This window comes from Lithobates pipiens, unplaced genomic scaffold (assembly GCF_037356315.1).
Source record: "Lithobates pipiens isolate NorthernLeopardFrog02 unplaced genomic scaffold, aLitPip1_a1.2 Scaffold_16, whole genome shotgun sequence".
Lineage (NCBI taxonomy): Eukaryota > Metazoa > Chordata > Amphibia > Anura > Ranidae > Lithobates > Lithobates pipiens.
The window spans coordinates 138,866,619-138,892,015 of NW_027507748.1; the positions used below are offsets into that span (position 1 = coordinate 138,866,619).

Genomic DNA, 25,397 nt, shown 5'->3' on the forward strand with positions numbered 1-25,397 from the left:
TGCAAGAAGGTAGAACGAGCAGGCTTTGGATGGCAGTAGGTCAGATTGGAAAGTGCATAACTGGCTGTAGTAGCATTGGAAAGGCACGGGTGGCGATTGATGTGTAGCTGGGTGTCTGGACTGCTGCTTGTGTGAGGCTTAATTGCTGTATCTAGGTAAATGCAGCTGCAAGCAGAACAGTGGCTCCTGACTGACCTCTTAAATGTCAATGAGCTAAGAATGCAAGCCTGGCAGTAACAGTCAAATTTATAGACTCTCCAAGGATCCCCTGTGGTTCCAGAACACTGGCATTTGTAGTCCAAAACTAGCTTGACTCCTTGGTAGATGTTAGCTGTTAAATTCCCAAGACTCTTTCTTGCAAATCAGAAAAGATGATCTACCTCTAAAGCAGGGATCTCAAACTAGTGACCCTCCAGCTGTTGCAGAACTACAAGTGCCATCATGCCTCTGCCTGAGGGAGTCATGCTTGTAACTGTCAGCCTTGCAATGCCTCATGGGACTTGTAGTTTCGCAACAGCTGGGGGGCCACCAGTTTGAGACCCCTGCTCTAAAGGCTATCAGGAGATGTAATGTGCATGCTTGAGTGATAGGGGAAAAATGAGAAGTCTGTTGTGCATTCTAAAGATGTCCTTTCCTTTCCATTATTTAGTAGACCCTGCATCTGGCTACACTATCATACTTGAAAACCCAGTATATTCTGCCTTGCTTTATTCTACTAAGGGTTTGTCTTGGGATGAGGATATGTTAAAAACTTTGTCCCTGGTATGCATTTCTATAATACTTACATTGCTAAAACTGGTTATTGAGATTTGGAAGTTTTTGTTTTTAGATAAAATAATTTCTCCAAAAAGCATTTTAATAATACATTAGGTGACATACTGTAAGTGACCTAACTATTCTCTAAAGTAACCCTATTACATATATAAATTTTTTACAAGTTGTATGTGTGTGAATGTTTGTGTCAGTGGTATATATATATATATATATATATATATATATATATATATATATATATATATATATATATATATATATATATATATATATATATATATATATATATATATATATATATATATATATTCCTTTCTTATGCAACAAATGTAACTACTATGTATAGATGTATGTGTGCATGTGGTATATTTTACACACATTCTTTATTTTATAAAACATTGTTGTATTTATGCAATTTTAGGGTTCATCACCTTGAAAATTGTGAACACTTATAGATAATTTACAACTTTTTTTTTTCTAATAAAACTGCTTGGTGCGTCAGTGTGTTTTTCTCCACTGAGGACTGATTGTTAATCTTTCCTAATTCCAACCTTTAGGTTGCGCCTGCCAGGATTTAAGTACAGAAAGCCCACTTATGCAGTAATGTGTAACAGGGCTGTACTGCCTGCTGGGGAAGGAACAATTTTGTAATGCAGAATTTTATTTGGGATTTTATGGATCAGACATCTATAGTAAATGACCACATCCATGGATAAGCTGGTGTATTTTAATTGGGATACTCTGGATATAAAGGGCTGAAAGACTGAATTGTAAGACTTGCAAATACTTTTTCACACTTCCATGTCACAAAATGTCCCAGCTTGGCACTTCATTTCCATTTCTAACCTACATTGCTCTGGACTTTGGAACAATCATAGCTTTTATGCATTGTATGTTATAATAAATATTTCAAATCTTTTAACCTACAGTACGTAGAAACAAAAAAAAAAATTATAATTAAAACAATAGGTATACCTTTCTGCCTACTCCCTCCCTTCATCCTAAAAGTCCAGCAATTTATCCATTTGTAAGACAAAATAATTTTTGGGTATAAAAAGAATGGTACCACAAAATGAATTCATAAAATCATAAAGTTTATTATATATATATATTAAAACTGTATATAGCACCATATCCAGTATTTGCAGTAAAACTTTACTCTGCAAAAACTAAAAATGGTGCTATATACAACTTTAAAATTTGTCTAATAAACTTCATAATTTTATGAATTTATTTTGTGATATCATTCTCTATATGTCCAGAAAAAAATCCATTGCTACAAAAATGAATTTGTCTGATGCCGCGTACACACGACTGGACTTTCCGGCAGAATAGGTCAGACGGAATCATTCCATCAGATAGTTCAATCGTATGTGGGATAGTCCGATTGTTTTTTTTTTTAAATTCCAACGGACCTAGAAATAGAACATGTTTCAAATCTGTCCGATGTACTCAATTCCTATTGGGAAAACCGTTTGTCTGTATGCTGGTCCGACGGACAAAATATGAAGCAAGGGCAGCTATTGGCTACTGGCTATTGAACTTCCTTTTCTAGTCTTCTCGTACGTCATCACGTTAAAAACAAACAGACTTTGGAAAGGACTTTTGTGGGCAAGTCCGTTCGTTCAAAAGTCCAGCATAACTCTGTCGAAAGTCCGTCGGACCTATTCTGCCGGAAAGTTTGGTCGTGTGTACGCGGCATTACATATACTTGAGGATGTGGCCAAAGTTGGAGAACTTCAGTGACTTGAACGTGATGTTGACATTATGTTAATTTGGCTTCCCTCTGATGGTGGCATTTATTATACATGATTTATGTAGTGCCAACAGTTTGCACAGCACTTTACCGTACAAAGATAGACTGTACTGTTACAATACATTGCAAGACAAGAGAGTTAGGAGAACCCTGCTCAAATCAGCTTATAATCTAAAAGAGGGGTGATGAGATGATGTAGAAGGTAAAAGTTAAATTTTTAGGTATTTTTTAGGGCAGACTTCCCTGAAAAGATACATTTTCAGGGATTGTCTAAAGGTGGACAGAGTAGGAGATAGCTGGAGAGATTGGGAGTTCTGAAGGATGGGAGAGGCTCTATGAGAATCATGGAAGCAAGCATGGGTGACAAAACAGCTACAAAGCAGAAGGTCTAATATGTTACCTCTATAGCCATCAAATCATCACTTTTCTAAGTGAGGCACAACATAGAAATCTTAATGACAAGTCTCATGCCCAATCCTTCTTTTGCAATAAAATCAGATGATCACTTATCTTATTCGCTTTGAGTTATTAGAGTATAGGATAAATTGCTATCAATTGAGCATACCGTTTAATGTTAGATAATTGATCAAATCCCACCAAGCCAGTTAAAGCGATGCATGGAAGGCCCAATCAAAACAAATCATGCATCATATTTTAAGCTAACAACAATCAGATCATGTAGATCAGGGGTGCCCAACCTTTTTAAGAGCGAGAGCAACTTAAGCAACTTGGTAACCAGTCGTGGGCCACAATGAGTGGAGCACGTGGATGACAGTTCATGGCTACTCTATACGCCCTCTGATCCGATCCACCCAGATGGAAGGGGACGAATTACCTTCTATTTTTTTTATCTGATTTTTAGGATCGGATTGGAGACAGGCGGGCATAAATGGACAAAAGTCTGTTTTCATCTGCCACTCTGTAGAGGTGAATTGAGGGTCCGATTGGTTAGGGGCGATCGTGTGAAAAGGGCCTAAACTGCTTTCACACTGATGTGCTGTGGTTTACTTACACCACGGGTGCAGCGTTGTGCACCTGTGTCTATCCTGTGGGTTAACTGAACTGTGCCATAGACTCTGCCTGTGGCAAAAGCCGGCGCTGTACAGGAAGCATCAGCTTATGGGGCTCTGCTCTGCAGTCACTTTCGTCCTCTAACACCAGCTTCATTCACAACACTGATGCTGTAGTATGATGGGTCAGCAAGCTGCGATCTGGGCTTGCTAACCCGCCATTCCAGACCAGGAGGTCGCGGGCCACATCAGAGGGCTATGCGGGCCACATGTGGCCCCCGGGCCACTGGTTGGCCACCCCTGATGTAGATGATACAAATTGAGTGATTTTCCGGCCACATTAACGCCTTATGATATTTCCATTTTGTAAGTTCCCCATTATTTTTACCCCTCAGTTTCATCTGAGTCTTAAACTTAAGTGTGATATATCAGTAAACACCAAAGATACTATCAGAGTTTACAAGCATCAAAAGAACATCTAATTGCACATCTATGTGTAACCTAATTCTGAATGTTTTCTTCTTTGTGCTGAAAAAGAAATAACAATTGTAAGGTATGCACTGTGTCCTCAGCTAAGTCAGGGAGAAGATTGTGATAGGTCTTTGTGTTTATCATTTAATAGGACAGATAACTTTAGGGCCATATTTATACATTATGTGGCTCTAGGTATACCCGAATTACAATACCCTATACACTCAAGCATTAACCATCGTGCCATGTAATTGGTTTAATAAAAACTACTGCTAGAATGTACTATTGGAGGCAGCATTGTGCTTTATATGCATAACTACTTTTTTTACTATACAGACCATCAAACAAGAGAACATTTTATGGTTTTCTGTGGAGCCTTTTAACCCTTCTTAACATTGTCCTTACTGCTTATCATGCCAAATTTAGAAATTGAACAGATGAGGAATTAAAGTAAAACTTTATCACAGTTTATACATTTCAGTCTTGGTGTTTACCTCCTTTCACTGCTGCCCTAGACACTTACCCACAAGTGCCTAATGATACAACCCTGGATAGATCTGTAACTGACCAATGTTATCTACTGTATACACCTATAGCCACACTTTAAGTATAGAAAAAAAGCTATAAACTGAAATCTGGACTGGCTTGCTTATCTTTTTTACTCTGTGATTCATTTGAAAATAATGAAAATGAGGACTAATTATGCAGTCTATAATAAATAGTAATACATAAATATAAAGTATATATCCTCTTCTGTAGCAGGCAAAGTATGCTTGCGAAGTGCATGCTAAAAATTGTAGTATTTTACACAAATTCCAAAGTGGACCTTTCCCTGCTATTAATAATACGTATGAGCAATTCCATCCACTAATTTGGAAATAATTAATAATAATTTCAGCTCTTGAGCGCCACCCTTTGGGCACCTTCTGCTAATGTCATGTTTGGTGAGCATTGATTCCAAGCAAGTGTGTTTGTACTTTGAACTTTTGTGTAAAGGACTTGTGTACACATGATACAAAAATCTGACAACAGACCGTTGTCTGTCGAAAATGTACTAGCCTGCTAACCAACATTTGTTGGCCGAAAGTTGGACAATAATTATCTGATGTTGCGTTCTAATGGTCGGATTTTAGGCAAACAGTCTGCCATCACACAATTCCCTGACGAAAATCCAATCATGTGTACGAGACTCTACAGCATGGGCACAGCTTATTGTGTAGATATTGCACATATCCTGTAATTTATAATGTATTTATTTTTTCAGTTATTGGTGCCCTTAGGATTTATTTAGGACACATTATATACATATATCTATCTATCTATATATATATATATATATATATATATATATATATGTATATAATGTGTGTTTGTGTGTATGTGTCATTTACTACTGACCCCTCAGCTCTGCATCATGTACTACTACCAACCTCTACATCACCTACTTCCAACCTCTGAACTCTGCGTCACTTACACCTGACCCCTGAACCTTGCGTCACTTACTACTGAACCCCTGCACTCTGTGTCCCTTTAAGCCACAGCCAGTATTCAGCGCAATGAAAATGCTCGGCACCACACTTTTTCTCAGCTGCGGTGGCTAGATCTTGCATACAGGCCACTGCTTTCAGAAAATGCCCCTGACCTGAGTTTATCATTGTGCATCCATTCCAGATGCTTGTATGTGATATCATATACAAGCACACGGGCTGGATGCAAGAGGTGGATCAGCAGGAGTGTGCCAGGACAGGTAGATGTATCTCATCTCTGCTTCCTTGCACCACTTTGCATATGGCGCATATCTTAGATGAGAAGAGGGTACAGCAGCGGAACAGAAAAGCAGCAGGGTACAATGGTGGGGAAGATGTGCAAGGGGTGCAGTGGTGGAAGAGATGAGAAGGGGGTTCAGCGGTGGGAGAAGAGCAAGGTGGTTACAGTGGTAGGACAGAGGAGCGGGGGTGGGTTCAGTGATGGACCAGATGAGAAGGGGGTTATAGTGGTGGTACAGATGAGAAGAGGGTTATACTGGTGGGGCAGAAGAGCAGGGGGGTACAGAGGTGGGGCAGTTATGCAGGGGGGTAGAGTGACAGAGCAGAGGAGAAGGAGGTACATTGATGGGACAGATCTGCATGAGGTTACATTGGTGGGGCAGAAGAGCAGGGGGGTATAGAGGTGGAGCAGAAGAGCAGGGGGATACAGAGGTGAGACAGATGTGCAGAAGTTACAGTGGTGGGGCAGACAAATGGGGTACAGTGGTGGGGCAGATGTTCAGGGGGGTACAGTGGTTGGGCAGAAGTGCAGGATGTACAGTGGTAGGAGAGATGAGAAGGAGGTTCAGCTGTGAGACAGAAGAGAACAGTCCAGTACAGTGATAGGGCAGATGAGCAGGGGGTTACAGTGGTGGTACAGATGAGCAGGGGGGTTCAGTGTTGGGCCAGATGATAAGGGGGTTACAGTGGTGGAAATGATAAGCGGGGGGTTCAGTGTCGGGGCAGATATGAAAGGGAGGTGCATAGTGGGACAGATGAGCAGGGGGTTACAGAGATGGGGCAGATGTGCAAGGGGTACAGTGGCGGGGAAGAAGAGAAAGGAGGTACATTGGTGGGACAGATGAGCAGGGGGTACAGTGGTGGGGCAGAAAAGCAGGGGGAACAGAGGTGGGGCAGAAGAGCAGGGTGGTACAGTAGTGGAGCAGATGTGCAGGGGGTTACAGTAGTGGGACAGAAGAGAATGGAGTACAGAGGTGGGGCAGATGCGCAGGGTAGTACAGTGGGTGGGGAGATTTGCAGGGGGTACGATGATCTGAGGTGTGAAGGTGCAGGAATTGGGGCTGATCTGAGGAATGGAGGTACAGGAATTTGGGCTGATCTAAGGCATGAGGGTGCAGGATGTTAATTAGTCACTATTACTCAAGTAGTTTACAACATTTTTTGTTATAATATCGGCACACTCAAGTTCTTGAAAATAAATTCTGCAAACTGCGCTCAAAAGGTTGCCTACCCCTGATTTACAGCAATAAAAAATGTTTACTAAAATGTTATCTTTCTTGTTACTGTTTCTATGGAGATAATCATCACAGCTGGTTCTATAACTTTGTGATCATTTATATTCAAGTCCCTGAGCCTTGCTGAAACATATTTTGCCAAAAACATCTCATTCAAGAGTAAAATTACTCACAACTGGTGTAAGATGGCCATACTCAAATAATCTTGCCAGTAATGTTGGCCAATACACCCAGGATCAACACATGTGTGGTCCCCAAACAAATGGCATGCTAACTGAATGGGATCGCATTATGTTTTGACCGTTTTATAATTTGCTGTCAGTCAGTCCAAGAGATACTCTGACAGCAATACTAACTGCATCTGTATGTTCGGGATTATTGTTGACACTTACTTTTACTTGACAATCAATACAAAGCAAGATATTTTCAGCACTAATATTAAGAAACAGTTTAAAAGCCAATAATTCATCTGGCCCTTTCATTTTAAAGGTAACCCATCACATTAAGTTGATTGTATAATAAAAATTGCTAGAGTAAAATGCAAATTATATTGTATGCAAACTTTAAAACAGGGTTATTACATAAAGTTTATGTATTTTAAAAATATATGGTTAGGAAAAGCCTACACCATGAAATTTATTTTGGCCAATCCAAAACGGTGGCTAATTATGAATCAGCCTACTAATACATATATGCTGTTTATTTTCCAAAGGCAACAGAAATGGGTCATTTGGCTATGAAGGTGCATCTCAGTGCATGCTCTTATGCAACAGTTGGACTCAAACATGTAAAAATTCAAGTCTTTCTGAGACATGAAAATTCCATGTCCAACTGTAAAGTTAGAGTTTTCAAACAAAGGAGAGGATAGATTAACTGTTGGATGTCACCATTAAATCACATATCTTTTTTTTCAGAAACTTATGTTCTGCAAGTGAAAGTGCAATTAATGATAACCATCCTTGTGTAGAAATACATTTTGATGGACTTTTCTATTCAATTAAAGTGGTATTAAACCCAAAAGCAAAAATGTATTAAAGTGGAACTAAGCCTGTCTATTTAACAGTTTTAAAATATAGTTACATTCATGGTACGTGAATGTAACTGTCGCATTGGTTGAGGGCACAACCAAACTGTTAAGTCATCAAATGGCCGGTGTCAGAGCTAAACATGAGCAGCGTTATGGCAGTTGAAGATCAAACAGAGGCCAAGATAGCAGCTTCCTTGGCTGTAAATAATATGAGCGTTTAGTTCTCCTTTAAATTGCAGATCACCAGTTCTTAGATATGGTGGCTGCATTAGTTTCCTTTTTTTTATATTTTTTTGCCTTTATTGTTACCTGCTGATCCGGCCGGTAAATCTGTAATTTTTCAATTTCCTTTACCAGACCAAGCTGGCCAGACAAACTAGTAGTTAGAAGAAAACTTAGAAGAATCTAATAAAACAATGTCAATGTTAAAATATAAACTTAAATATAACATACCTTAAATATCAGCTTCAGAAAGAAACTCGGCATTCACTTTCATTCACAATTTGTGGTCTAGGGAAATTGGTCAGTCCCACAACACAGATATAGGCGTCCATCATGAAAGAAGAAGCACTGGAACTGCAGGCTGATTTGCTTGATTATTTTCAGGCCTGGCTGGCCTCAATAGGGCAGTAGGGCAGTGTCCAAGGGGTCAGTAGTAGGTAGGACAGTGTCCAGGGGTCAGTAGTAGTTAGGGCAATTTACAGAGGTCAGTAGGATGTAAGGCAGTGTACAAAGGTCAGTAGTAGGTAAAGCAGTGTACAGAGGTTAGTAGTAGGAAGGGAAGTATATGAAGGTAAGTAGTATGAAGAGCAGTGTACAGGGAGCAGTAGGGCAGAGGACAGGGCATCTGCAGGACAGTGTACATGGGGGTCAGGAGGGCACGGTATGTGGGAGAGCATAGTACCGGGGGGGGTTAGGAGGGCATGTTACTGATGGGGGATTTGGGAGGGCAAGGTACTGGGGGGTCAGGAGAGCACGGTACTGAGAGGTCAGGAAAGTATGGTACTGGGGGGCTAGAGGGCATAGTACAGAGAGTCCAGGTGGGCACACTACAGATGGGTCATGGTTCAAGGGCATCAGGAGGGCATGCTGTTGAGGCTTTCAGGAGAGTATGGTATAGGGGCACAGGAGGTCTTGGTACACAGAGGTCAAGAACGCAAAACCACAGAGAGGTCAGGAGGGCACAATACTGGGGGTTAGAAGGACATGATACACAGAGGTCAGGAGGGCATGGTACACAGAGGTCTGAAGAGAACAGTACAGAGGGGTAAGGAGGGCGCATTACAGGGGGTTCAAAAGAGCACAGTACAGGTGGTCAGGAGGGCAAATTCCAGTTATGTCAGGAGGGCACATAAGCAGTTTCCTGGTGCAGAGTGGAGAATAGAAGCTGCTGTGGCAGATCTACTTGTAGTGGTGCGATGATCCCTGCCTGCCCTCCTCTCTTGTCCATCCCGCACGATGTCACACACAAGTGCCTTGGATGAACTGGAGAAGAGCGGCAGTGGGCATCAGCACACTATGCTCAGCTGGGCAAGAGCCTGAACTTGCCCAATGACTGTCAAAGCTGACAGCGAATCCTAGGAATCAGATGCATTCCCTACCCCTTGCCAGTCTAACACTACCCTCTCCACAGACTGACAATGCTGCTGTCCCAATGTGTCAGCTTTACTATTTTATCCAGAATGCAGAGACCTTAAAACAGGGAGTATGCAACTGGCAGGATCACCAGATGAAATAAAAGAAAAAAAGACAAGAAAAGAAAACAAATGCAGCAATCTAAAGATTGGTAAGCTGCAATATATTAACATTTTCAGTACCACTTTCATTTCTGATATTTAACTATCTGTGGGAAATTCAGAGATAGAAACAAAATAACATTTAAATGAGTGTTGTTAAACAATTTGAAACTTTGTTTGCAGCGGTAGCACAATGAACAGTACTACTTACCAGCATAAAGTTTGCAAATCGCACAAACTCTCTGAGCTAAAGTCTGTTGGTGGCACAAGCAGCTTTTAAAAGGATTCAGTTTATTTTTTCATCCAAACGGGTTTCCCTGGTACTTGGCAAAGATGACTGAAACATTGTTGGGAAAAAAAGTTTATTTTAATCACTCCATGGCATGTTTCCTAGATCCACATGTAAGAGGCTGGCATGAAGACAGGTTTCATATTATATGTCCTCATACACTCATCTCCCATTGACTGCACCACTGGAGAATATCTTGTTAGCAGTATGTCTTAAGTGTTTATAGTGTGCCAGACAGAAAATCTGGAATAACACAGCTCAGAATTCTTGTGTGCCTACACTTTTAAAATAACCAGTTAGTTAAACAGCCTGCTGTACTTGTTACTGAGCAAGCAACATTTAAGTGGAGGTTTTAAAAGGAAATGAGATATATTGTACTGTAGTGCATAACCCAACAGCAGCCATGCCGCTGCCTGACACAACATAACTTAGAAGCTGTGCTAAATCTCCTGTTTGTTTTTCCTCTCCTAATCAAGACGTGACAATTGAAAAGGCCTGCACATTTTATCTGGATGTAGCTGGCACATCTAAATGAGAGGTGCCCCCAGGGAGATCCAGCACATGCTGCCAGGCTTGTATTTCCCAGCTGGCCTGGAGACAGGTTTAGATCCCCAGCAAGAGTCCATGCAGGGGCAGAAAAAAATTGTTTGCTGGCCTTTCAAGGCGCCTTTACCTTATTTCTGTAGTATATAATTGCTTAAAAATGTATAAATGGATAAAAGAATAAATAAAAAAAAAAGGTAGGGTGGATACAAGAAATTTGAAAGCTGCCATTGGTGGATTTCAAAGCTACAGGTTTAGGCCCTATCATATTTTCCCTGACCTCACTACCTATTCAGTGACTGCCTTCAAACAAACATGCTGCCATCAAGGACTGAAAAATTTTAACTCCAATTTTTTGTTTATTAAAGGGGCTGTAAAGGTAAACATTTTTTTCACCTGCATTCTATGCATTAAGGTGAAAAAACATCTGACAGGGCCGCCCCCCAGCCCCCCATTTTACTTACCTGACCCCTCGAAAGTCCCACACTCGCCTCCGACATCCTCTTCGCCACTCAGCTTGGCCGTTGATTGGCTAGAGTGGATGGATTGAAAGCAGTTCAGCCATTGGCTCGCACTGCTGCCAATCACATCCAATGACGTGGCGCACCGGGGGGTGGGGCCGAGTGATACAGTGAGCTGCTATAGCCGCCGGCTGTATCACGGGAGCGTGCCCGCAAGTTCTTCTAACCATGAGAGGGAGCTCGCATGAATGTGAGAAGTACTTGCGGGGGGAAGCCGAGACAGCTGCAGAGGGACCCCAGAAGACCAGGTTCGGGGCCACTCTGTGCAAAACGAGCTGCACAGTGGAGGTAAGTATAACATGTTTGTTATTTAAAAAAAAAATCCCTTTACAACTCCTTTAAAGGTACTTACAGCATATAGTGCCATCAATTAATGCAGCAGATTACATATATGTTGTACATTCACACCAGTCCCTGCCCTCAAGGAGCTTACAATCTGAGGTTCCTAACTCAGATCCCTACACATACTAGAGCCAATAAACCTACCAGAAAGTCTTTGGAGGAGGAGGAAACCCACACAGGCACATAGAGAACATGCAAACTCCAGGGCAGGAACTGCCATGGTTGGGATTCAAACTGACAACCCTAGTGTTGACAGGTAAAAGTGCTAACCACTTAGCCTCTGTGATTATTGCAGTTTAGCAACCTAGCTAGTAAAACCAAGAAGGTAACAATGAAACCTGAACCTTAAAAAAACACAGTAATGTTAGCTATCATCTAACTGTTCTCAGAAGTTCACAGCAATGGCTCTGATTTATCACAGCTGTGACATATAACCACCGTTTTTGAAAAAAAAAATCTGCCGGTGTCACAAGGAACCTCAGGTAGGCACAACTGTGTGTCACAACTGTGATCACAAAACCAACAAAAAATGTGTCCTAGGCGCGCATTCCCAATAGGATGATAGTAATGCTAAAAGAACTTGCAGCTGTAAGTTCAGGAGGAGCAGGATGAAAAAATGAAGAATAATCATGTTCAGAGAGATGCAGTCATATACTTGCATCAGCCTATAAGTTTCTAGCACACATTCCAATTGTTCCATCCCTACGGACTGCCTCACCAGCTAATAGGAATGTACAGGAGACAGGAAGCTGTGGGCAAACAAAACCCCAAAACAGTGCCAGGGCTTTGCCCTACAGGCTGGCCTGCCAATAGAATATGGACACTTAGCCCGTAGCTCTTGAAGGTTTACCACCACACCCCCTGGAAAGGTGAGTATAGTAATCATTTTTACACCGTGGCTCTATCTCTGTGTTGGTATCTTAGCTACAGGAATACTTTAAGGTTTTTTAAGGATGCAAGACAAGAACTGAAATTTTTTTTTTTAAACATAAAATTGTAACAATGAAATGCATATTTTAGAATATGCTTTATATTAGTAAATCAGAGCCATAGCTGTAAAAAAAAAAAAAAAAAGAAAAGAAAAAGAAAAAAAAACGTATTTTCTGGTTTAGGAGATTGTAAATTGTTTGATGTTGAAATATTCAAGAAACTTTTTAACTGATTGAAAGTGAAGTGGTGAACGACAACATCAATTTTGTTTCACTCTCCATGAAAGTCACTTGGTGATGGACTATTCAGACATTGTATACAAGGTACTGGAACACATTCTCCATGCTCCCAGGAAATCCTAGAGCATTCATCTTATAGGATGTGAAGAACACACTGAATAGCTGCTGTCAGACATTCTCCCAGTCTGTTCTCAGCCAGTCATCATGTGCAATATGAAAGCCGTCAAGGTTATCGTTTCATGTGGTAACAAATACGTATGGTATACAATTTCCAGATGTTAATCGCCATTGTTTATACGCCAACCTTGTTCCTGAGTTCATTTTCCTCCAATATTTGAAAAACAAATCAAGTACATTCTAAAATTCTGGATAGAAACATATGCTTTGGTGCAAGCGTGCGATTTTTATTCAAGTTTACATACAAAGGCTTATTAAAATTGTGTGGTGTGCAATACGTTTGCCAACACAAGACAGCTTTTTGCAATTTACTCTGGTTAATGAAAGCTGATCTGTGATTTATCGCTCTAAATTACTGCACAGTTTTGCTGTTTCTAGATGTGTATGGGCTGCTTGTGTCACAAATTCAGAAAATTGAACTTTTCCTGAGAGAAGCTTGGAGGCTACCGCTGTTGACCTCATTCTGCAAACCTCTAGACACCGCTGAACCTCTATAGTACTTTGAGTCACATAGTTAGTAAGGTTGAATAAAGACACCAGTCCATCCAGTTCAACCTGAGTGTCCACAATTGTCCCTATCCCTGCACATTGTATCTCATCAAGATGCTCCTCTATTATATATTTAAGGAACTCCTATATTGCTGTCAATTTACACAGCGTACCACATACACATTGGTCCCCACACCCAAAGAGCCCACAATCCAAGGTCCCCAACTCACATTCATATACTAGGGCCAATTTTGGACAGAAGCCAATTAACCTACCAGCATGTCTTTGGAGTGTTGGAGGAAACTAGAGTACCCAGAGGAAACCCACGCAGGCACAGGGAGAACATGCAAACTCCAGGCAGGTAATGTCGTGGTTGGGATTCAAACCAGCGACCCCTTTTTACAGCTAGGTGAGAGTGCTAACCACTACAGCACTGTGCTGCCCAAACTGTGTTGAGTCACTAACCAAGAACATCTACAGTGGTGTGAAAAAGTGTTTGCCCCCTTCCTCATTTCCTGTTCCTTTGCATGTTTGTCACACTTAAGTGTTTCAGATCTCAATTACTTTCTTTCTCAATTGTTCCTGAATTTCTTTGGGTCTCGGCATGATGTGTAGCTTTTAAGGATCTTCTGGTGGACCTTACTGTGTCAAGCAGCTCCTATTTAAGTGATGCCTTGATTGTGAACAGGTGTGGCAATAATCAGGCCTGGGTGTGGCTAGAGAAATTGAACTCAGGTGTGGACAACCACAGTTATAGTATGTTTTAATAAGGGGGGCAATCACTTTTTCACACAGGGCCATGATGGTTTGGATTTTTTTTCACCTTTAATAATAAACACCTTCATTTACAAATTGCATTTTGTGTTTACTTGTGTTGTCCTTGACTATTGTTTAAATTGGTTTGATGTTCCGAAAGACTTAAGTGTGACAAACATGCAAAGGAACAGGAAATGAGGAAGGGGGCAAACATTTTTTCACACCACTGTATGCTGGTTAGGATGTCTGACTTTATAATGACTTTAGTGATTTGCGTACTTGCTCCAGGTCTAAAGCCACGTACGCACAATCGAACTTTCTGCCACCAAAGCCGTGGATTTTTTTCGGAAGGATGTTGGCTCAAACTTGTCTTGCATACACACGGTCACACAAATGTTGGGCCAAAATTCCGAACGTGGGAACGCGGTGACGTACGACGAGCCGAGAAAAGTTCAATAACCAGTTCAATAGGCTTCTGCTCGATTCAGAGCATGCGTGAACTTTTGTGCGATGGACTTGTTTTGTTGGCGGAAAATTTGAGAACCTGCTCTCAAACATTTGTAGGTGGAAATTCTGACAGCAAATGTTTGATGGGGCATACACGCGGTTGGACCTTCAGACAACAAGCTCACATCCAACATTTCCCGTCGGAAAATCTGACCGTGTGTATGCGGCATTAGATTCAGAAATGGTGAAGTCAGGGGCTTAGCATAGCATAGCAGCCAAGTAACTAGTATTTTTAGATGGAGGCCTGCAATGGTTTTCATTAGTGTTCATGTTTTTCTAAAAATATTTTGAAAATATAACCATATAAAGGTCAACATAAAATGCAAGGATCGCAAGAATTTTCTACAACAATCAAAATCCCTGGTGCATGCAGATATCAAATCCTCCTGCTGTGTTGTGTGAAAAAAAGCCATTTTGCATGTATTCACATTTAATTAGATGACACTTGGCACCAGTGGCATAGGCAAGGTCACACTGTTGCCCCTGGAAAGGCTACAACACCCGTGACTTCAAGGGAAGTCTTTAGCATACACAGGGTTGAGTTACTAAAACTGGAGAGTGCAAAATCTTCTGCAGCTGCACATAGTAACCAACCCGCTTCCAGGTTTTTATTGTCTGTGCTTAATTGAATACGCTGAAGTTAGAAGCTGATTGGTTTCTATGCATAGCTGCACCAGATTTTGCACTCTTCAGTTTTAGTAAAACAACCCCACTGTGAGATCTGGCTAGATATTTCTTTAACCACTTCCCGACCGGCGCACGCCGATGTACGTCGGCAGAATGGCACGGGCAGACATATTGGCGTACAGGCACTGAGCCATCGGCCCACCGGGAAACTCCCGGTAGTCCTGATGGGCAGTACATGCCTGCTTCTGGTAATGAAATCACAGGGTACAGGAAAGTGTTTCAGAGATATCACTCCCTTTTGTCAGGCTAAAGCTGCTTGATGCTGGTGTTTTCACTCTGGCACTAAGTAGTCATCTGCATGTAGCCTGGGCAATTTTGTTACCACCCAGGTGGACGGTTTCTTTGGCAGGATGTTCTTACCATACAACATCATCTCCAGCAATTATTTTTATGAGTGCATTTAATCACTATTTTATCAATAGATAGATTACGAACTACTCTACAGTACTATGGCACATTTTGCTTTGTTCTATTCTGCTTTGTTTGCCACATACTTAAAAACAACCTCCTCCTCTGAGATCATCACAATGTCACCTGTATTCTCCTGAAATTCTCCACATTCTGCATTGTGCTGGCTGTGAATGTTTGCTGCAATCTCCATTAACATCAATTGAAAGCCCACTCACAACCTGCAAAGACTTTCCATCAAAGTGAATTGATACTGTAGTATGCATGGGTGGGTAGAACAATGCAGAATTTGGGAAATTTTGGGAGCAAGGATGTGCAGTGCTAGACAGGCCAAACGTTCCCAGAGAAGCGTGTTATAAGTAATTATGACCTATCACAAAAATGCTGGGGGGAGAGGAGATGGAAAAGTGTAAGCACTGACATTTTCGTTTTATACGTTTGTTTGAATAATATAATTTCTATTTATCTTTTTTGTTCTACTTACAGAATGTATGAATTGCACAAGACTGGCAGCAATAGCAGAAAGGATAAGCCATCTTGAAGCAAAGGTAGGACCACATGAATTTGATATTTCAGTATTTGGTAATGTTGGTTGGATCAATGTCCACCTTCTGATACTTCTGTGAGTTGAAAATAACAACATATTTTGCTGTTAGTTGTGGTTTTAGTTCCAATCATAAGTTGTGGTTTTTAAAGAGGTTTCAATTTCCCTTCTTTATTTAATAGAAGATCTAGCATAAAGACTCCTCCTAGTGTAGAAGAAGTGGGGCTGGCAGGAATGTGAATGGAGCCCACATATTTTGCAGAATGTCTGCAAGGGTTTTTTGGCACATTCAGACACTGTTCATGCTGTGTGGGTTAAATTGTACATTCTTCAATTTTATTTTGAAAAAGGAACTTAAGGCCATGTTCAGCAACAATTTGACTGTTCTTGGACATATGAGACATCATAATAGTTGGAAGATTTTCCACCCTATCAATCTGGTTCTCCACTTGACAAGTCTTGGTCAGTGGCGTCTGCAGGTATTTCAAAGATAGAAGTATTTCAAAGCCAGAGTAGCTTTATAAACAAGTGTAGCACTAACCCCCGAAGGAGCTGCTGGTTATTTTTGGGCTTACCATTACCTTCCGCTTCTCTTTGTTGCACGTCTAGGGGATGTCCCAAGGTAGGTGACCCAGCAACTTGAGACTGACAATAGATCCACTTGAATGGATTTTATTTGCAAACTTCAACCATTGAACAGTCTTTAACTTGGGATCAGAGGGTTGGGAAGAAATTCAGGTACTCTCAATGTCAAAGTCTATAATTGTTAAAGAACTTGCTTACTTTGACTGCATCCAGAGAATAGCCATTCGCAGCTGGATGAACACTCAGGTTATACAGTCCCTCTCTCACAAGGCCTAGCAGCCAACAAGGTGCTTATTCAGGAACAAAGTCTTTATCGCCGCCGTTGTTACAGAACATGTAGGGAAACTAAGCTGTAGAACACTTGTAGGATACCTGGATCTTTCAGCCTGTTTAGCGATATCCACAAGACCGGATTCTCTCGGTTACTTCAGCCCTTCCAGGCTCTTGTTAAGAAAACCAAACACACGTGGTAATCTTCTAAAGAGTCCTCCCCTGGAATGCTCGAAGTTCAATGGGTCTCTTCCGAATCGGAGACAGCACCCATCCACCCTGGAATCCTTCCTTAGTTCCCTTGCCTTGGGCTAGCCAGCCCCGAGGCATTAAAGTCGGGTGGATCCGCACCTCAGGCCATAGCTTTCCTGGGGGCTGGTCAGGAGGACCAGGACTATGTAATCAGCACAGCATACTGGACCAGAACACCAAACCACGTGACGTCCGCATCTTAAATATCCTCTCCCAGAGGGCACAGCGAGAGGGCCACTCCCACTGACCTGACTCAGAGAGAGAGTAAATTAAATGCCCAACCAGACCATAGTTTCACGCCTGCCACCAGAGACAGTGCCCCCCGTGACCAGGCTGAACATCTCACGGCCCAGTCAGACTGACACAGAAGTCAAATTTAGGCAAATAGACCCAAACCAAACTGTAGTTTGGGTAGAGTTACATTTTGAAAAACACATAGCGCATGCTCTTCAGGAGCCCACCGCTAGTATGTCATCAATTATATTTCCCATGAAAATGATAGCAAAATAGGCCTCTTAGATTAGGTTATACTGTATCTTTATCACCAGTGTGTAAGATCCATGTCTTCTTGGCGTGCCCAGTTCTCATAACAGGGCCCCCAATTTCTTCCCACTGTGTATTCTTCCAGCTTGAACAATTCCATGTGCTACACCTTTTACTAATTCAATGTTCTCCTCCTCTTGTGAACAGCTGTAATAATCATTTACCATAAATGATGTCTGTGATTAGATACTATGACAGCCTCAGGAAAAGGAAGGAGCCATATGACTGGAATGGAAAGTGTTTGTTGGAGACTATTAGGAGGATACTGAAAGGCATAGTTTGCAGGAGCTGGAGTTTGTTACACAATTCCCCCTCAAACTTTATTCCTTTGGGGATATGTTACTTTTGCCTCCTCTGTGATCCCTGTTCCTACATCATTGTCTGAAACCAGTGATATATCATTATGTAAGGTATTAGGCACTGATATGTTCATTCTCATATCATGTGATCTTGGAGCATCAGTTATTTAAGCATACCGTATATACTCGAGTATAAGCCGAGATTTTCAGCCTCTTTTTTGAGGCTGAAAGTGCCCCCCTCGGCTTATACTCGAGTCATCGCTGTCTGCCCGCTCGATCAGCGCGTCGAGCAGACAGACAGCGGCCATTCTATTCAAAAGCCGCGCCTCCGGCTCCGCCTTCGCCTGTGATAGGCGGAACACTGAATTTCCCAGCAGCCTGTGTTCCGCCTATCACGGACATCGTATCATCCTCGTACTACGGACGAGGATGATACGACGTCTGTGATAGGCGGAACACAGGCTGCTGGGAAATTCAGTGTTCCGCCTATCACAGGCGAAGGCGGCGGCGCAGCTTTTGAACTTTACAATGGCCGCCGACGAAGAGGGCACGGGACGGCACGGCACGGGACGGGACGGGACGGGGGCAAGGCAAGGCACGACACGGGACGGATGCAAGGAGGCAAGGCACGGCACGGGACGGAGGCAAGGAGGCAAGGCACGGGACGGAGGCTCGGGACAAAGGTAGGCTGGACACACACACACACACACACACACACACACACACACACACACACACACACACACACACATGGATGGAGACACACACAGGGATGGATGGATGGATGGATGGAGACACACACACACAGGGATGGATGGATGGATGGATGGAGACACACACACACAGGGATGGATGGATGGATGGATGGAGACACACACACACAGGGATGGATGGATGGATGGACACACACACACACAGGGATGGATGGACGGACACACAGGGATGGACGGACACACAGGGATGGACGGACACACAGGGATGGACGGACACACAGGGATGGACGGACACACACACAGGGATGGACAGGCATGTCTCACCCTCGGCTTATACACGAGTCAATAAGTTTGCCAGTTTTTTTGGGGGTAAATTGGGGGCCTCGGCTTATATTCGGGTCGGCCTATACTCGAGTATATACGGTATGTCACTCTGCTGGTTAAGAGATTTTTTCCTTTAACAAGTACTTAATTAACAATGGGTATCACCACCAATTCGCATGCAAAAAGTATTTTCAACATATCCCATGTTCCATTCTCTGACTGCCATAGCCTAGTCATGGATAGTCTAAAGTCAGGTGTCAGCGCAGGTGTCAGGTGACGGATGAGAATAAGCAGTTTTCCTGACGGCTTTACCAGTGAGGTTGGAAGATTGTCCACATTCATAAATTACGATATTTACCCCCATAAGGAAGATCAGTGATCATTGAATGCGCTCTTTGCTGTCCTATAATATAGACAGCAATTTGTTCTGGTGAGTTTGCACTTCATATATTTGGTGAAGGCAAGACACAAAGGGTGATATATTGAAATCGCTGATTAATCACATCAGAATTATTTATTGCACATAAGGACTTTATTTCATTTAGTGATTGTATTCACTTGATGACTACTATGTGTATTGCTTATGCACTCTGTTACGCTTGTTAAAGAGTTTTTATTAATATATTTTTTTGTTATTTCTTATGTACCGTATTTATCGGCGTATAAAAGCACTTTTTCCCCCTTAAAATCAGGGAAAAATCGTGGGTGCGTGTTATACGCAGATCCCCGCCGTTGTGAGCCTGTGGGCGGCTTTCAGCCGCCTTCGGCCCTTTTCGGCGGCTTTTGGGCGCTCTTAGCCGTTCTCTGAAAGCTGCCGAGAATGGCCGAGAGCGGACGAGAGCCGCCGAGAGCGGCCGACAGTGGCCGAAAGCCACCGAGATCAGGCGAAAGCTGCCAAAAATGGCCGAAAGCCCCCGAGAGCTACCGAGTGCCGCCGAGATACACAGGACATCCAGCTCTGTATCCTTTTTAAAAGGCAAAGCTGCAAATGAAACTGACAAGGCTGCAAATTACACTGACAAAGCTGCATATGACACTGACAAGGGGGCAATGATGGACAAGGCTGCAAATGACACTGACAAGGGTGCAATGATGGACAAGGCTACAGATGGACACTGACAAGGCTACATTGATGGGCATTTAAATGTAAGTTTTTTTCCTTAACCACTTCAATACCTGGCACTTAAACACCTTCCTGCACAGACCAATTTTCAGCTTTCAGCACTGTCGCACTTTGAATGACAATTGCTCGGTCATGCTACACTGTACCCAAATTATGGATAGGCGGCACAGATGGGCATGAATGGGCACTGATAGGCGGCACGGATGGGCACTGATAGGCAGCACAGATGGGCACTGATAGGCAGCACAGATGGGCACTGATAGGCGGCATTGTATTGTTTTATACTGTACTAATGGATGCCAATCAGTGCCAAACAATAATGCATGCCAATCAGTGATGCCCATTGTGGGCACTGATTGGCATCCATTGTGGGCACTGATTGGCATCCATTGTGGGCACTGACTGGCATCCCTGGTGGTATAGGGTGGCATACCTGGTGCTGGCCATCCCTGGTGGTCTGGTGGCATCCCTGGTGGTCCAGTGTGGGCATCCTCGGGGGGGCTGTGCTGATAATCGATCAGCACAGACCCCCCCTGTCAGAGGAGCAGCCAATCGGCTCTCCTACACTCGCGTCTGACAGACGCGAGTGAGGAAAAGCCGATCACCGGCTCTTCCTATTTAAACTGTGATCAGCCGCGATTGGACATGGCTGATCACATGGTAAAGAGTCTCCGTCGGAGACTCTTTACCGAGATCGTAGTTGCAGGGTGTCAGACTGACACCCCGCAACAACGATCGGCGCGATGCGCGCCCCCGGGGGTGCGCAGCGGCTCAAAATCCTGATCACGTCATATGACGCCCGGTCAGGATTTTTAAACCTCTATGCCGCCGTGCTTTTGTTTTCGTTTTTTTCCTTAAAATTCCCTCCTAAACTTGGGGTGCGTGTTATACGCTGATAAATACGGTACTTTGTTACACCTGTTAAAGAGTGTTTATTATTTTATTTTTTTAATCTACACAGTACTTGCTCTACCATTTATCTGCCATTGTATTAGCCCTCTTTACATTTCATACAGTTGTTTATATATATAAAAGTATATACTCCTGTGCTAATGGATAGGTGAAATATATATATACAAATATTACATTATGACAATAAATTAATAAATGGGTTGTTGTTCTCAAAAGCACATCTGCCTTTAAATGTGGAAATCAGAATATGCTAACTATAGCTAAATGCTAACACATCATTACCACAGTGCATTAAATTGATGTAAATAACAATAATCCATAACCATAACCAATTAAAGTCCATAAAAAGTTCATAGATCCTTATAAAGTTCATAAATGTCATAATCTTCCAGTGCAGCTTCAAATTTTCAACTGTGCAGTATAAAGTGGCAAGTGCTGAAAAAAACAACCTGTGAGATTCATGCGCCCCTCTGTTTGCCCTCTCACTCACCAGATAGCTTTGACTCCCATGACAGAAGTCAAAAGCGCTTGTATGGATGGCTGGGCTCTGTTGCCCACTGGCTGTGTCTCAAACTGTAGCATAGGTTGTTCTCAGTATACCATCATGGGATGTAAATGAATGGCATAAAAAGCAATATAGCGTAATTCAGTTTAATAATCATAAAAAAAAACAATATCCACTTGCATGTTAAAACATTGTAGCAAGTGTTAAAAAACCCAGAACCTGAAGTGACCAATGACTTGCGTCTCACTGGCCAGAAATTGTGTCACGACCCGAGGTTACTGGCGTGTTTCGTCCCTCCCACGAGACGTTATCAAACGATATCCCCGGGTGGTGTTGTATGCCAATATATAGAGAAAACCTCCTCCCTGGTTGCAAAGTGGTGTCAAGTCCTCTTCCTGTATCTGATTCTAGAGGCATATCAGGCATCACCTCTTCTGAATCCTCCATCTTAGTACACACAAATATCACAAAACTAGATGAATGTCTCTAGCAGCTGTATATATCCTTTTGGTTTGGAGAGGACGATTTGATAAAGAGTCTAATTAAACAAATGAACCACTACTTGGAAATATTAAAAATATAAAAAATCTATAATTTTAGTATATGTTAAATGATAAATGATTCAGGTTTAGTAAAACTGAATATTCACAACTAGCACCATCTAGCGGCCAAATAGAGAATCCATCACCACAGTGTTAAATTCTATGTTTACCTATATAGTTTTAAGATGTGAATTAAATGTTATTTTTCCCTTCAAATGTGATTAGTACTAAATAATTAAAATTCTAATTTAGGTGGTTTTACATACTATTAATACCCCTTCTAACGCACAAAGTGGTAAGTACTAAATCTATTCCTACTATATATAACTTACAAGATATTCTACTAATATAAAGCTATGTAGATACTATCTTTAAATGGAATTTTATATTTTATATTATAGGGTACTACTGTCAGTAATGGTTGGAGCTAATCAATTTATATATATACAGTCAGGTCCATAAATATTGGGACATCAACACAATTCTAATCTGTTTGGCTCTATACACCACCACAATGGATTTGAAATGAAACAAACAAGATGTACTTTAACTGCAGACTTTCAGCTTTAATTTGAGACTATTTACATCCAAATCAGGTGAACAGTATAGGAATTACAACAGTTTGTATATGTGCCTCCCACTTTTTAAGGGACCAAAAGTAATGGGACAGATTAATAATCATCCATCAAACTTTCCCTTTTTAATACTTGGTTGCAAATCCTTTGCAGTCAATTACAGCCTGAAGTCTGGAACGCATAGACATTACCAGAAGCTGGGTTTCATCCCTGGTGATGCTCTGCCAGGCCTCTACTGCAACTGTCTTCAGTTCCTGCTTGTTCTTGGGACATTTTCCCTTCAGTTTTGTCTTCAGCAAGTGAAATGCATGCTCAATCGGATTCAGGTCAGGTGATTGACTTGGCCATTGCATAACATTCCACTTCTTTAACTAAAAAAACTCTTTGCTTGCTTTCGCAGTATGCTTCGGGTCATTGTCCATCTGCACTGTGAAGCGCCATCCAATGAGTTCTGAAGCATTTTGCTGAATATGAGTAGATAATATTGCCCAAAAAACAGTCACATCATCAATAAATACAAGAGAACCAGTTCCATTGACAGCCATACATGCCCACGCCGTGACACTACCACCACCATGCTTCACTGATGAGGTGGTATGCTTTGGATCATGAGCAGTTCCTTTCCTTCTCCATATTCTTCTCTTCCCATCACTCTGGTACACGTTGATCTTGGTCTCATCTGTCCATAGGATGTTGTTCCAGAACTGTGGAGGCTTTTTTAGATGTTGTTTGGCAAACTCTAATCTGGCCTTCCTGTTTTTTGAGGCTCCCCAATGGTTTACATCTTGTGGTGAACCCTCTGTATTCACTCTGAAGTCTTTTCTTGATTGTTGACTTTGACACACATACACCTACCTCCTGGAGAGTGTTCCTGATCTGGCCATCTGTTGTGAAGGGTGTTTTCTTCACCAGGGAAAGAATTCTTCGGTCATCCATCACAGTTGTTTTCCGTGGTCTTCCGGCTCTTTTGGTGTTGCTGAGCTCACCGGTGTGTTCTTTCTTTTTAAGGATGTTCCGATCTCTCTGATGGGTTTGTTTTATTTTTTTTCAGCCTAATTATGGCTTGCTTCACTGATAATGACAGCTCTTTGGATCTCATATTGAGAGTTGACAGCAACAGATTCCAAAAGCAAATAGTACACTTGAATTGAACTCTGACCTTTTATCTGCTCCTTGTAAGTGGGATAATGAGGGAATAACACACACCTGGCCATGGAACAGCTGAGCAGCCAATTGTCCCATTACTTTTGGTCCCTTAAAAAGTGTGAGGCACATATACAAACTGTTGTAATTCCTACACCATTCACCTGATTTACAAGTAAATATCCTCAAATTAAAGCTGAAAGTCTGCAGTTAAAGCACATCTTGTTCATTTCATTTCAAATCCATTGTGGTGGTGTATAGAGCCAAAAAGATTAGAATTGTGTTGATGTCCCAATATTTATGGACCTGACTGTATATATATATATCCTAATTTTAATATTTCCAATCAAGTAGTGGTTCATTTGTTTAATTAGACACTTTATCAAATCATTTCCCCCCAAGCCAAAAGGATATATACAGCTGCTAGAGACATTCATCTAGTTTTGTGATATTTAGGCGTACTAAGATGGAGGATTCGGAAGAGTTGAAGCCTGATACACCTTTAGATTTAGATACAAAAAGAGGCTATGACATGGCTTTGCAGCAATTGAGCTGTTTATTCAGATTAAGTGTGTAAGGGAGGAGGTTTACTCTATATATTGGCATACAACACCACCCCGGGATATTTCTTTGATAACGTCTCATGGGAGGGACATAACTCATCAGTGACCTCGGGTCGTGAAGCAATTTGCATCCGGAGAGACGCAAGTCGTTGGTTACATCTGGTTCTGGGTCTTTTAACACTTGTTACAGTGTTTTAACATGTGAGTGGATATTGTTTGTTTTACGATTATTAAACAGAATTACACTATATTGCTTTTTCTGCCATTCATTTACATCTCATGATGGTATACTGAGAACAACCTATGCTACAGTTTGAGACACAGCCCATGGGACAACAGAGTCCATACAAGCGATTGTTACTTCTGTCATGGGAGTCATAGATATCTGGTGAGTGAGAGGGTACACAGAGAGGAGCATGGATCGCACAGATAGTTCTGTGCACTTGGCACTTTATAAGTATTTATGAACTTTTTATGGACTTTAATTGGTTATGGTTATGGATTATTGTAATTTACATCAGTTTATTGCACTGTGGTAATAATGTGTTAGCATTTAGCATTGGGTAGTGCTCTTATATTTTGATTTTTACAGTATACAATCGATTATTGCAATAACGTAATCAATAATCAGGGTAAAAAGTCAAGCCTGAAAATGAAATAGCCATATAAGTATTGTATATACAGCAAGTAACTAAAAAACAAATACATTTACTTATTCCAAATATTACTCTGAACTCAAAAAATTACTGTGTCTGACATTTTGGTCTCAGAATTATGATCTGTACCCCACTAGTCTCTCTTATAAGAGCATAAGATGCCAATCGCACCTTTTTTTGGATTT

At 41.7% G+C, this 25,397-nt stretch overlaps 1 protein-coding gene across 1 annotated transcript in view; it reads left to right on the forward strand.

Moving 5' to 3' along the window:
- COL26A1 (collagen type XXVI alpha 1 chain) overlaps nucleotides 1-25,397 on the forward strand; it is a 558,415-nt gene that overhangs the window by 460,601 nt on the left and 72,417 nt on the right. The window contains exon 4 of the mRNA XM_077480518.1: nucleotides 16,150-16,211. Within this exon, the coding sequence (XP_077336644.1) occupies nucleotides 16,150-16,211 (62 nt within the window). The remainder of the gene's footprint in view (nucleotides 1-16,149; nucleotides 16,212-25,397) is intronic.